Source organism: Malurus melanocephalus, unplaced genomic scaffold (genome assembly GCF_030028575.1).
Source record: "Malurus melanocephalus ecotype Western Australia unplaced genomic scaffold, MMel_1.1 scaffold_14, whole genome shotgun sequence".
In the NCBI taxonomy this organism is placed as follows: domain Eukaryota; kingdom Metazoa; phylum Chordata; class Aves; order Passeriformes; family Maluridae; genus Malurus; species Malurus melanocephalus.
This window is the reverse complement of record NW_026623246.1, coordinates 906,383-921,010: the sequence shown is the minus strand read 5'-3', so window position 1 is coordinate 921,010 and position 14,628 is coordinate 906,383. Positions and strand designations below refer to the sequence as shown.

The 14,628-nt window shown below is 39.5% G+C and overlaps 1 protein-coding gene across 1 annotated transcript in view; it reads left to right on the top strand.

Annotated features, from left to right (window-relative positions):
- The window catches only part of RSU1 (Ras suppressor protein 1), a 102,156-nt gene that overhangs the window by 26,400 nt on the left and 61,128 nt on the right, over window positions 1–14,628 (top strand). Inside the window, exons 6-7 of the mRNA XM_057383317.1 lie at window positions 1,290–1,372; window positions 1,644–1,758. Of these exons, the coding sequence (XP_057239300.1) occupies window positions 1,290–1,372; window positions 1,644–1,758 (198 nt within the window). The remainder of the gene's footprint in view (window positions 1–1,289; window positions 1,373–1,643; window positions 1,759–14,628) is intronic.

The window sequence follows — 14,628 nt, the reverse complement described above, 5'->3', positions numbered from 1 at the left end:
TGGACGTGAGAAGACTTGCTTAGTAATGAATGGTATATTGGTTTYCTTGTGAGTAATATTTCCTTGGGTCCCATACTCAGTTAAAACTTCATGGAGGGTTACAAGCCTCAGGGGAGATTAAACTGTTTTGCAACAAAACTGTTGTGTGTTGAATGTGAAAACAAATGTATTCTTGATGTTTTGTTACTAAAATAGTTGTAGCACCATATGGATGTTGAGGTGTCCAGTTCGTTAGAACATATGCTAAGGTTACAAAGCCTGGCAGAGAATGGTAGCACTAAGCTGACCTTTGCATATGTTAAAAACATATACCCAGAGCATTGACAGAAAGGTATTGTAATGCATATGTGCTAAAGGGCTGCATTATGGTTGCCTAAGCAACTGGAATTCTGGCACTTTCTGGATTTCAGTGATCTGCTTTTCTGTGTAATGTGCTGAAGTGGCTTCAGGATCAGTGCATTCAGCATCTGAAGTGATAGGCGCGGGGAGTGGAGTGCTGCTCTCTGAGGGATGTTGTGATTATAAACTAGCACAGGGAAATCTTTAAGTCAGCRTTATTAAAAATGGTCACATTTAGTGAAATGAGAAGAGGAGGAGTAAACTACGTAGGACAAATGGGATCTCCTCTGGTGGGAAGGWGAGGTTTTGCTGATCTGATCACCTTCTCTCCTGCTGCACCTGACAGTTCCTTGTGAGTGTCCATTTTAATTCCTTTTTCCAACTGTCATGTATGTTCATTCAATAATATCAAGCTACACAGTTGTKCTGGGTCATCTTTTTTTTGTGAATTTCGTTGAGACTTCGCATGGAAATTACAAATTACACAGTTTGAGTCTTCTGTATTTCATTTAAGGTCTCTTTCCCAATGTGGTTTCTACAGAGTTTAACATACATGTATGTTTGTTAGAAAAACTCAGAATTTTTTTAGTGTTTGTGTAGAATGCAAATTGATGTAATAAATAAGAATCGGGGCTAATAAAGAGTAATGACTGTATTCTTGTATCTGAGCATTCAGAGACTGTTTGCCAGAATCTGCCAGAGTCTACTATTGCAGGAATTGTTAATTGTGCTAGTCCTTTTGAATATAGATGTTTTCCTGAACTCACCAACAATATAATAAGCCAGTAAATCTAAGTTTGACCTGCTTGTTATTATTGTGAGCCCTGGGTATGTCAAAGGCTTTTCACCAAGTCAGGGTTATTAATCAAACCTGACTYCTTTTTATTGATTAGACCTCAAATGGTTGGGTTATATGCCACCCTGTTTATATATTGCTRTTTAATTTGCAGCCACCCTTCGTGCACTCTATCTAAGTGACAACGATTTTGAAATCTTGCCGCCAGATATTGGGAAGCTCACAAAGTTGCAGATAGTAAGTAATTTATCTAAATTCTTGGAAAATCAATTCMCTTTTGCAACACTTGTAAGAATAGAATCCAGTCAATTTGAGGAGCAGTAGGGTATGTTTGCAGGAATAGACCACTACACCTGGAACCGTTCCTTGTTTATCAGAAGACACTTGTAAATAAATTGGAAGAATTGAGCATTYAGGAGAAAGGTGGGGGCAGAGGGCGTAGAGTTCTCTTTTGGGCTGCTTTATKGTAACCRAAAATTGTTCTGACTGAATTTATATTTGCTCTTAGCTGAGTCTTAGAGACAATGACATGATATCACTGCCTAAAGAAATTGGTGAGCTCACCCAGCTTAAGGAACTGCATATCCAGGGAAATCGTCTTACTGTGCTGCCCCCAGAACTGGGTAAGATTATGGATGTTCATTTATGTATTTAACTAATAATGATGATGAACTGTATTTCTTCTGAAATGTTTATGCTTGAGTTGTCATATATGTTAATATTACCTTTYCCCTGAGAAGTCCTCACTTTTTCACTCCTGGATATGCAGGAAGAGCCAGAAGATGATGTGTCTTTGGTTTTACTGTTTTTGTACATGTTGCATTTTTCTTGTATATTAGTAGACCTGATTGCCAATTTATAAATAGCACCTTGTTTGTATAATGTATCATAAATACTGGGTTAGCAAACCCATTCTTATCTCTGACTGGGTTTTGAGAACACTATGTAGATTAGCCAGAATTATATTAAGTAAAAATGACGGTAGCATAACTGGCTTCTTGGTGACTGTGCCTATACAAAGTTGAAGTTTGAACAACTAAAGTGAAATATAGCTAAAAGAGAGGATTTTTTTCTTTTTCAGTCTGATAGTGTATTTTTCTTAAGGAGTTGACAGCTCTCTAACTTAAAGAAATTGAGCTGGTTGACGTAATTTGAATTTGTGATAGTGTCCATTTAAGTACAATAGGTGGCTTCTTTCAGCTGATGAAATAAGAGTTTTTGTTTGAAACTTAAGTATTGATTTTGCTGAATTTGCATTGCAGTATCCCATTTTATGTGAAGGGCATTGTTCCTGTTTGTCCCATGCCAGAAATTGGTTTTTGATCTTAAAACCTTTAAAAATATTTTCATTGGGAATAATGTAGTTGTGTCAATTACCTGTTTTTGAAACACCTGTTACTCAGGTCTATTGCTCGTTTCTTGTTATTGTGGACTATTACATAGGGAAGCTTCTTTGTTTCTACAGGTGCCTTCCACACTACAGTTCCCAAAACTCAGAAGGATAGTGACTGAAGTTAGGATGATAAAGTAAAATTATTTGGTTTTGTTAGAACTTGCTTTGACCTGTTGACCCTGTCTTCTTAAATGTGACAGTCTGCAATGAATGCTTTTTGTTTTGTACAGCAAAGTGTCTGCTTTTCTTCTGTGAGTTGGGGGGAGATGTTTGCTTTGATTCTTATTTGTTTACCCACTATAGGCATTTTTGCCTTTTCCCCTCACACCACTAGTGGATGAAAGTTGCTCTCTTTAATTTCAGATGTTTATTTTTTGACACAGTTATGTTTTCTTTAGCYTTTTGTCAAAGTCATATTTATTTATTAAGTCTCTTTCAACACCACTAACATTTGAGAAGCATGTAGTGTCTGTAAATGTACTTTTCTGTAGCTTCCTAAATTATAGCTTTTAGGGTTTTTTTTGGAAAGTGGAAGATGAATGATGCACTGAGTCTACCCCATTCTTTGGCTAATGAAATGTTCTAAACAGACTGCTGCCTTGGAAATGTAACAGCAAATCCCCTTTAAATGATTTTATTTTCAAAAGCCATCCCAAAAACAACTGATTGAARCAAAATTCTCAATATTTATTTTGTACTGACCTGCAAAATACAAGATGGCCAAGGGATTTTTTTTTCCTTTTAGTTAGMATTTGTTTGCATTATAGAACAATATCACAATCTGATAGGAAGAGGACTTGGGATTTTGCCCCAGTTGATAAAGGTGAGGTGCACTGACATAGSTAAATTGTTGTTATYGCTGTTCTTTATTACTCAAAATATATTTTATATATTCTACTTTTTAGTGTTTCTTTTTATGGTCTTACTGAAGATCCTCATTTGTGATCAGTTGCCACAGTTTCTATTGTGGTCTGTGCCATGGATAATGCTAGAACTATCTTGAATGTTTAAGAGATTTTGGGGTATATTTCCAGAGAACATTACACCAAAGTCTAGTTTTTAACTTGTGCAACTTGCAGGCATATTTACTGTGAAAAGCAATGKTCTTGCATGTTTATTAAGTATCTAGGCACGCACGTAGGGAATGGARCACCAGACAAGGGTTTGGAAGGCTCATTTGAGATCAGGGAACAGGCCATAAGGCAAGAGTGCATCTCTGCAGCCCTGTTTTCCCTTCAATAAACTAGGGCAGTTTAGAGAAACACCCCTTTGCAGACAGTTTTAAAGTCTGCCAATGAAAGCTGTATGAGCGGGTTACAACCTACTGCATGGACTGCTAATGCCATAGTCACCATCTGAGGGAGAACCAATTTTATCTGTCCGAGTTCTCCCTCCTAAATTTTTAAAATTGGATTATAATGTACAAGGAACTATCCAAATACTTTTTGGTGTGTGTGTCAGATAAATAGCTTTTCAATGAGCAGRTCCTATTTGCATTAATTGGAGCTGCTGCTGTTCCATTAAAAGTAAACAATCTTTTCTGTCTCATTATCACTTTCATAATTAAAGGTGCTGAAGGCTTTTGACTGGCTCAGTTCAGGCACTGGTGGACAGCAGTGAGTCATTGGATGTTCATTTACCAGGGAGATGGGCGCAACTGAATGATGAGAAGGACGTGTGTGTTACAGTAAACTGTTTTTTAAAGGTAATGGAAATAAGTTCAGAAGACRGACTGGAGAATAGGGTGTGAAAAAAGGCCACAGACAGGCCTTGGGGTCACAACTTTGGAATGGACATACCAATAAATAATCCCCTACAGTCTGCCTRTAATGTCACCTGGTGTGATTGAGCGTGACACCAGTAAAGTGCTGGGGAAGATCGCTATTACCTTCCATTGTGTTTARTGGAGAATACCTACTGCTAATTTAAGAACAATATTCCTGCCTAGGAGGAAGTGAGAGGACTGAAAGAGTGCACTGGTCCCCGGGTGAGGTGCTTTTCTGTAAATACAGTATGTGTGAGTGATGAACACAGGAAATGRCCGGGAGTAGGTGGGTGGAATTTGCAGCTTGTTTTTATCATTTGTCTCTCAAAACCCCATTCATGAGAAATGGTGGTGGGCAGTCATATATAAACTTTAAAGAGGCGCTGGCATTTTTTTCCCTAGCATTTAAAAGGTTATGTGCTGCATTGCGAGACAAATAAATCATGATTCACTGCAACAACAGAGTTGCAGTCAGTTATATAAATTGCCAAGGAGGCACTAAATCTGTCGCTTTGTGTGTTCTGACCATTTAACAATGAGAACGGTTTGGAAAGAAAGACTAGAAACAAGAACAACATAAAATGGTAGGTGCAATTAGTAACATCAGCAATGGCATTTTAAGTTCATTGTTTGTTCATCTGGGTGGACCCATATGTGCCACATAAAAGATTTTCTCAGCAGAATTAGGAGTGTGAGAGTAGTATATGGTGCAGAGTACTCACAAAGATGTAGTTGAATAGCCAGTCAGAGAATGTAGCTAGATTATCTGTAGGTTTGTGGTTTTGATGTGAAAACAAACGGTGTGATTTTTTAAGCCCAGATTCTCATCTTGCCTGTGTGCACTATGCTGCTGCCAGCACACATGTACGCACACGTAGTTTGCTCATGTTTATGCATATGGAAGAACAGTGATTTCTAAGAATACATTCCCAATTACCATCCTCCTTTTCCAAAACTGAATCTAGCATTAGTGGCTTATAAATTGCTGTTCAATACTGTTCTAGTGTATCAAATAATTTCCTCRGAYAAAGGGAGACACTATCAAAATTGTRCACTTAGTACATACTGGAAAAATGGAGAATTCAAACCTTTTAAYAAATGCAAAAAGTTTTGGTGGGGTAAGTAGCCATGTTCTTTTTTAAGAMACATGAAACATTTTGCAAATCTAATCTGTATGTCAGATTAGGTAAGTAATTCTTTCATTGTATTTTAGTTTTGAAAAGCTAAATTGCCTTTTGTGGATAAAGCATCGGCTTTAAATACAAAATTCAAGGAATTGTGCCCAAAGTCTCAATATTTCCATCACAGGAAGACCTTTTAAAATTYAGACTTTTGAAATTAGTCTAGAATTTGTGAATTAATATTATATTATGCAAAGTAGTAGCTGCAATTGTTTGTTCAAGTAAATATTAATCAAAATAGATGTTTACTCAGGTAATTATAGCAGATACGTGCAAACATAAGAATCACTTACTTTACAAAAGATATTTCTTTTCCAAATACAGTTGACGTAAATGCCAAACTTTTCTTATTTTAGTATAAACTGTCACTACACCCTGCCTGTGTCACAACACAGCACTGCTCACACCTGCAGTACGGGTCATTGGTGCTTGTTGGGAGCCTGAACACTGGGGCTCTTTGGACAAAGTTCTGAGCACTGGAAGAATTAATTGATATCTTAACATTTAAAAAAAAAAGACATGTCTCTACTTGTGGAACTAAGGTAAAGGTGAATAAACAAAATAACTTGTTTTCCAGGACTGCTGATGTAGCTGTTATCATTCAACAAACAATAAATARCGTGTCTATAACAGGATAGGTTATGGAGAGATTATTTATGTGGAAAAGCTTCTCAGAGAATCTGTGCATATTCTAATTGCGATTCTCATTTAACATTTCAGTTAAAAAAAGAATAAAAAAGCCAAAATCACTACACCCTACACCCCACCACTTGTTATGTAGTTAGAAACCAGGCTGAACACAAAGTACTTGATGTACACTGCTGTAATTCTTGCCAAACTTTCCAATATTCAGATTTGATCTTGCATTAGTTTTTAAAATATGCAAGCTTTACAGTCACTTCTCAGATGACTACACTGTGTGTGTGGGTTCTCCTCATGTTGACTGTGCTCTGATTAGAAGTACCATCAACATAATAATGATGTTTCTGTCAGCAGATACTTCATCTGTTGTGTCAGAGCTGTAGTAGGTAAGAGTACTGTAATTAGAGCCAATCTGAGCAAATGTTGCATTTGTTATTATATTTGGTTCATTTTTTGCATTTCATAGTAYTTAAAAGTGGTTTCGCTCTTCTGAGTACTTGGCAACCTGTGTTTGAATGGAAGTTTCAAAGGTGCGGGTCAGAAGCAATACAGTGAATCTTTTTTTAAGTCATTTTTTTAAAATTAACTAGATTTTGATCTGATAGGGACCCTTCAAAAAGAGAATGCTCTGTTGAATTCCCATGTAATTGAGAATCTCAGGGGAGTTTCTCATGCTGGAAAAAATGTGCAATATATTTCAAAATAAATTGGGATGCTGATCCTCTAAGCCTGTAATACTTCCTGTGCCATTAAAGTGTCTTTGATGTTAAACTACTTTGACATCACGTTAATTTCCTTTGTTTCAAAACCCATCTGCTGTGCAGTGCATTCCTTGGGCTCTTCACTGGGARCACTTAGCAGTGACTGTTGGTTTGCCCCTTGGGATCCCAGTCAGCATTGGACATTTGTTACACAGAACAGCGAAGGAAATGGTATTTCCAGCACAACRTGTCACCTTTCAAAGAAAGAAATCAGTGAAACTTAGCAGTATTTGTAGGTCGTCTAATAAATGTCTTGCTCTTACGTGAGGAATGTGGGAGAAATTAATCAAGTCATAAGTAATAAATAATTTGGAATATATTTTTAAAATACATGTTGAAAGTACATTTTGAAGTAATTTACTGGATTTTTGTTAAAATGCTCTTTCTCTTAAAAATGAGAAAAGTCTTTTCTCTTAGCTACCAAGGCAAGGGCACCAGCTGGGCTGGTTGCCCAGGTACCTGAAAGCAGCGTGTTGTGGAGTTTAGCTGTTGAAACAGCCTGATTTCTCATGTGGCAGTATGAGCCATTAGCAGAGTATTGTTAGGTGAGGACTACCTTGTGTGCTGCATTGAATAAGTTCCTGCTTTATGGCTTTCATCCATGGCTGTAATTATTATTTACTCTTTCTGTTAATTGTCCTGGTAGGGTCTGGTTTGTTGTGTGTTGTGATGGTAGAAATTTCCAGGGCTCTCCCCTTGTTCACAGAGAGTTAACCACTCCTCCTGTCACCTAAATATAGAAATGCAAGTTTGCCCAGTCAGGTTAGGTCTATAACCTGCCTGTACTTAATACCTGAAGTGTGATTTAAGGTAGTAGTTCAGCATTTCATCCATCCCCTTCTCTTTCTCAGGCTTCATCTTCAGTCCTGGCACATTCTGAAGTGTCAGACTTCCCATTACACTTCGGTATAAAGATTCTGTCTGACCTTTGCTTTGATGCCAGAATTTTGTATAAATATCTCAGGACTACATTCACTTTGTTTTACACTCTCTCCTATGAAACGTGTTGGAGTGTAAAACTCTCTTCCCATAGAATTGCAATAGCTGTAGCTGAGGCTGTACCAGTTTTCCCTGTATCACTTTACATTTACATCAAGGGTAAAGAATTCAAGATTTAGTTAGTCTGCTTTTACTTTATTTATTTCACTGTGTTCCTTTTACTAAGAGTTGAGGCAAATGGAGTGGCTATTATGGGATCACAGTGTAACCAGACTTTTTATTTAACCTATCAAACTGAAGAGAGGACACTTGGCTGCTGATCCTCACTCACTCCATGAGAAGAAAGCACAGGTGGTCTTTCTCTCTTGTAAATGGCCAGAGGGAGCAGCAGCGTTTCAGAACTAAGTCAGCTTAGTTCAACRCTGAAATAAAGAATGTATTTTGACAGTGATGAACCCTTAGAACACGACACAACTGGCAGAGTCTCCATCTCCTGATGTTTTTCAGACCAGATATTTTTTTGTTTGAAATGTCTTTGAGCTCTTCAGTTATTGAACTGACACAGAGATCTACTGTTAGATTTAGTCAGGTGAATGCTGAAGTTGGGGTTTCATCTCTGAACTCATTATTGGAAAATATAATTTACATCTGAGTACTTGTAAGAATAACATGTTGCAAAACCTATTTTATGTCCCTGAAAGTTATTGTAAAACTGAGGAGGGACTTAGGCTTCAGTGTTTGGCTTTCAGATTGCTCCCTCAGCCTTCTCTTACCCTGAGGCTTCCTGTCTTCACTCACAGGTGAGGTTGCAGGCATTCCTATCAGTGCATTTAGGAAAGGGGCCAGGGWAAGGCTTCCAGCCTGCTTCTGTCTGATGGATGCTCTTCAATGTATGGAATCTGATTGCTTATTATATGAGACTTGAACTTTTCCCCTGTTATGTAGAACCACTACAAATGCTATTGCAGGGTTCTCCAAAGTGCTGGTGACTTGACGTGTTATTGTTAGACCTTCTCCAGTGTAAGAATATAGGGGTAAGAGGGCAAAAGTGTTGCTGRGATTGATCTTCTGGAGGCATTTCAGTCTAGGTTTAGATTTACTAAACCTTGTTATTCTCTCTCAGTACATAGAAGCCCATCAGTAAGCAAATGGGTATTTTTGACATACATATGGAGATGTAGATTTGTTTATCATACTGAATATTTCTATGAATATTTCTGCTGGTTCCAGAGAGATTGAGTCACGCTTCACTTAGGTACAAGAAGAATTTGCTCTTTGTTGTCTTACTGCTCCTTTATAAATACTGTTTAAATCTACTGTCTTCGTTATTAATCCTTCAAAAGTGATAGAGGTCTTCAAAGCAGAGACAATCTTACTTGTTTATAGGAATGGTATCAGTTACTGGTGCATCACTTGACATGTGCTTAAGGTTGGGATAAAAATCATTGGCTTTTGATTACACTTTGTATAATTTTTCATTTGTATAACTATTTTCATTTTTTTACATAGATATTAAGACATCATTCACAATTAATTGCTTTGGCATAATAGTCATGATATTTCTTCCACCTCCACACTTAAAACATTCTCTCTCTATTGAGACAAAGCAAATGTCACAAAAGTAATAAAAATTATAAGCCCTGTAGTGTAAAGCAAATCTAAAACAAGCCAGGATAGACATATTTTTACGTACAACCTAAGTTTAAATTTAGTGCAGTGAATTGATCCCTTACTTAGCATTTAATAAAACAGGATTCAAAGGTATTTGTATCTAAATAAATTACTAAAACTAATTTTGTTCTTCATGTCGTATGTATGACAGAGTAAGATCTTTGTGTTGTAAAGGGAAAGAACATTTAAATTGCMGTCTTAAGAGGAATCACTGGAAGGAAAGTGTTACAGCTTGAGGACTCTCCTTGAGGTCAGTGAAGCAGTGTGTATCGGCTGGGAGGTGAGTCAGAGTATCAACAGATGTGAAACTCAACAGTATAGAGGCTAAAAATTATACCCATTGATTTTAATGAAGCTCCACTGGGGATGAATTTAAACCATTACAAAGAAGCGTTGATCTGGCATTTTACAGCTAGGATCATGTTTCTTATGCTGAATGCCAATGTTCAGTTCTCAAATGTCAGAGTTGTTTAATTACTTAATTTCACCTTTTAATTTTTGAAAGTATTTAAAGTGTTGCCAGGGGGCATTCAAGTGGAAAGGACAAGCCAGGTTTGCGTTCATTCTGTTTCCTTTCATATGGATTGAAGTAATGCCTTACTGGAATACAATAATTCCTTAGTTTACCTCCAATAAATATCCACTGGGTAAATATTACACACTTTGTGTATCATACATCACAAGAGGATGAGGGGCTTGTACTTGTATGTACAGAGTGCCTGCAAGCTGGATCTAATGGACAGGAATAACCTGGGAAATGTGAAGGCATCCTTGGCCAAAGTGGTAGGTGTTATTATTACTGGCTGTGACACTCTCTGCAAACACGACTGTGGGAGGCAGCATTTTATTATCTTTTATGAGCTCTTTTCTGACCTTTGCAGGCATTTGAGCAAAACATTAATGTTCACACAAACCACTTCTTGTTTCAGCAGCACTGCAGGAAAACAACCAGAAACATTAACGATTTTGTTTTAGCTCAAGTGCAGGATAGATTCATTGAAACAGGAAACTGTAGCTGCCTTCTTTTCCTTTAAATGTTTCACAGGATGACRTGTGCCCATTGTCATACAAGTGGCCTTTCTGCCCACCCATGGCTGTAGAAGCTCTGAATTTAAGCAGTGATAAAAGGTAATTTTAGTTAATGGGTGGCCTAAGTTAGAATACACTAAAATTAAAACACCCATACTTTGATTTTGCACTTGAATTTTCAAGAGTTTTGGTGTAGATCTGTTTATTGTAGCTCCAGGTGGCCKCTATCGAGAGTTTTGGCCAGTTCTTTTTGGGCAGATAGTTTCCAGGTGTGCACAACTTAGTAGCTGGGCATTAGGAGCAGTTTGGTTTTGAGTTGGGGTAAACAAAGAAGTCACAGCGATCCAATCAAACTTCAGGTAGTATCTTAGATACAATGAGTACTGAGACAGAAATAAAAGTACCAAGGTCAGGCATTTCTAAGACCCCACAGATGGCTCTTTTTAGAAGGCTTTTGGTCATTCTGTGCAGGTCSTCCACCATAGTCAGTTGCTAGATCTCTGCTCTATCCTTTTCCAGATTCTGTTCTCTTTTCATTGTCTTACTGGTAGCAACAGTGCCTACTTTGCAGTCCTCCTTCTGTGTTTACTCAAGATAGAGTCAAAAAAGTATCTGTTGGACTTAGAAATTAGAAGGTTCTTTAAGCATRTTAAACCTGGGTTCTGGGATGTCTAGTTTTGATTATGTATTAGAATAATTTTAGAAGCACTCAAAAATTGAAAAATATTTCTGTGCCCTAGGAAAAGGGCTGTGCTGGTTAACCTTGAAGGTAGCCTGCCTCTCCTCACTTAGTGGAGGCATATGACTGTGATGCCTTTCAGTGGAGCTGATCTSTTTCAGTATGACAAAATAGCAAGAACCTTAAGTTCATAATGAAGAAATACAATTTTAGTCAAATGATAATGCCAAATTACAGAATTCATATTTTTTAATAGGCAGATGTGCATGGAAAGAGCAAAACAGCAATGCCCAGTGCAGTCTCCAATCCTAATATATTTTGTGACTGAATCTTCGGTGCTGTAGTTTTACTAGCAGTAATTCTGTATTTTGCTTACTAAAAGTATCTGAGGGATTTGATGTGATCTGTGTAGCAGARCAGTATATAAATTCCTCAAAGCCCTGGGGATGGTGTTCTGCTGATGCTGCCGTTAGACAATATGCATGAAGGCACATCTGCCATGGCTTTTTCCCTAACTCTAGTGCTGCAGGGATGGAATAACAGCATTTTCTAACATGGTGCTGCCATTAAAAAATCACCTAGGCAGAGAAACTTTTGGGGTGGGCGGGTAGGGACACAGGTGTGAGCGGTCCAGTTGCTCAACACTCCTGCAGTGAGCCTGGTGCCAGAGCCATTGCTTCAGGCCAGTGTGGTCATCTCTTCCACACTGCTAGATTTGTCCTGTGCACTGCAGCACAAGGGTCCATGCAGTGCTCCTGGGGGCTTGGCTACCCCAGGACATACAATCCCTGAGATGTTACTGAAATTTCTGGCCTTGTTGGGACTCCTGTATGTCCTGCAGCCAGAACAGAATTAGGTACAGCCTKGATGCATGGATTTTTTAGTTGTAAGTAGAAAAAGGACACCAGGATAAGGCCTCAAGCAATGTGTGGTAATGCAGGAGTGACACATTTCCCTTCCGTCCCAGCCAGGCTGGGAGAGCTGGAGGTGTTCAGCTGGAGAGGAGAAGSCTCTGGGGAGACCTCAGAACCCCTTCCAGTGCCTAAAGGGGCTCCAGCAGAGCTGGGATTAGCTGGARCTGGGAGCACCTGGAAGCAGGAGTAGCCAGAGCTGGCTGGGACCAGCCAGCTCCAGTTTTAAATACATGGCTTCTTTGTGCTCAAATGGCTTGCCTTGTGGCAGGAGGGTGAAATTCCATTTCTTCCCTAGTTCTGATGAGGTGGGGCAATGTTCCTGTAACTTCTTATCCTGCTTATTTTTCTGCCTATTTCTGTCCTTCATTTCCAAATGGAAATTTTGATATCAAACATGGAGGATTTTAAAGCATTGGTTGCCCTGTCCTTCCTGCCTTCTGTAGGGCAGCCCACCTTCACTCAYCTGCGGAGAGCCTGGTGCTTGCCATGAGGACAGACAAGTTGTTCCTTTTCTCACTACCACWCTTGATTAAATTTTTCACTTAAAATCCCTAGGCTCTCGCTCCAGCCCTAGGTGGCCGGTGGGATGGGCTGCCAGGCCAGCTGCTGCTGGCAGGGCTCCCAGAAGGACGTCCTGGGCAGGGAGGGGTGGATTTTGGTGTAAATGGTGAATTTTTGTGTGCCCCAGTTTCCTCTGTAATTACATTAATTAGGGCTTCAGCCTCCCTCTTCACTCTGAAGGTGAAAAGAAATATTTGTAGTTGCCTCCAATGTGTTTTGGGGAAAAACAGGAAAATAAAGCCATTATGTTGGCATGGGGAYGTAGAGGTTATTCTGCTTGAGCAGTCCTGGTTTTGCTGTTAGACTTCCTCTTTCTGGCTGTAGTAGAGTAGTGATTATTACAATTCATTACATTTAAATGGGCCATTTGGTATTTAAAATGGAAGTGGGCACACTGTGCTGTGGGATTGGAAACTTGCAGCAGCCTTCCCTGGATGGTAAATTACTGACACAGCTTGGGATGAAAGGATTCAGCTAAGACCCCACATACTGAGATTTTGGGCACATGTGGCTGGTTCATGTAAACAGCATTCAACTTGACCCATAACGGGGCAAAACTTGCCTCCCCAAATTTACTGGTTTTATTAGTTGTACACAGATTGATCATTTTACCTTGATGCAGCACCTACAGTGTGCTTACAGTGTTAGTAGTAATGGAGAGCAATGCACGGGATATTTTGCAGGTAAGAAAATGGGAAATCCAATTTGCAGTTGCAGAGCAAGCCCCTGAGTGATACATGGTGTTCCCAGCARCCCCGGTCAGAGGGTCTGGGCGGATGGCCACGCTGGCCAGCTTCCCCAGCAGCCTCCGTGTSAGAGCTGGATGGCGAGAGCACCAGCCCACGCCTTCAGCCAGCACAGATTTAGACACACAGCTTTCTAGCTTATTAGGTYCTCTTTGTCACAGTGCTTAATCCTTTTTCCTGATCCTTGTTAGAACAGGGCTGCCGAGTCCCTTAATAAAGCAGCCGGGGTGCACTGAAGCGTGCGGCGGCGGGCGGCTGCCCCTGACTGACGGCTGTGGGGGATGCTCCTGCTGCCGCCTCAGCCCAGCCTGCCACAGGCGGCCACATGAGCTTGTTAAGGTAACGGTGACTCCGGGATAGGCTGGGATGAGATGCTTGGCATCTTTTCACACCGCCTAATGGCCTGTCTTTAATTGTCTTAACCCCTTTTACAGAGAGGAGCACGCCAAGGATTAGCTGTCATGCAGAATGTGCACCAAAGTGGGCAGTGAGCGCAGTGCTTGCAGCAGCTCCTCTTGCCTGCACTTGCACAGCCCCTTTCATTTTGAGAGATACAGTGTCAGGCTGATTTCAGATTTCACCAGAGCTTGGCTCAGTTAGTCTTCAATACCCTGTAAATATTTTTTGTTTTGTTCCCCATAGTTAAAGATTATTTTATCTTATTGTGGTTTAGTTACTGTAGATTTCTGGGGGAAGGGTAGGCCTCTCTTCATTGTAAAATTCACAGAAATAAATTGAAAATGTACCACAGATTTCTTAATTTAAAGAACACAAGAAAATATTTCAGTGGCTAGACTGTCATGGAATTCAGCCCTTTGTATCCACAGTCATGAGGAATTTTAGTGRAGCATGCACTGTTTTGGGGTTGGATAGTAAACTTTTACAAAATGAACAAACAAAAAATGTCAAGCTAGCCCATAATGGGTCYCTTATGTCTTCCTGTCAACAGAATAGTAAAACTGCCATGTTACAAGAATGGTGCAGTTGGTTCGCTCTTGCGTGTGTCACWCTAACCACAGATCAGAGCAGGATCTCGGTGCAGACAACACGTGTGGCACTGGGAAGCCAAAAAGCCTCTGGAGCAGGGATTGAGGAATGCTTTGCAATGCCATGCTTCAACAGAGCACATTGAAATACATTTGCTTTTATTATGAATGTACTCTCTGTAACAAGAAGATTTTGTATTCACAGCAAGGTATTTCTTTCAAATTT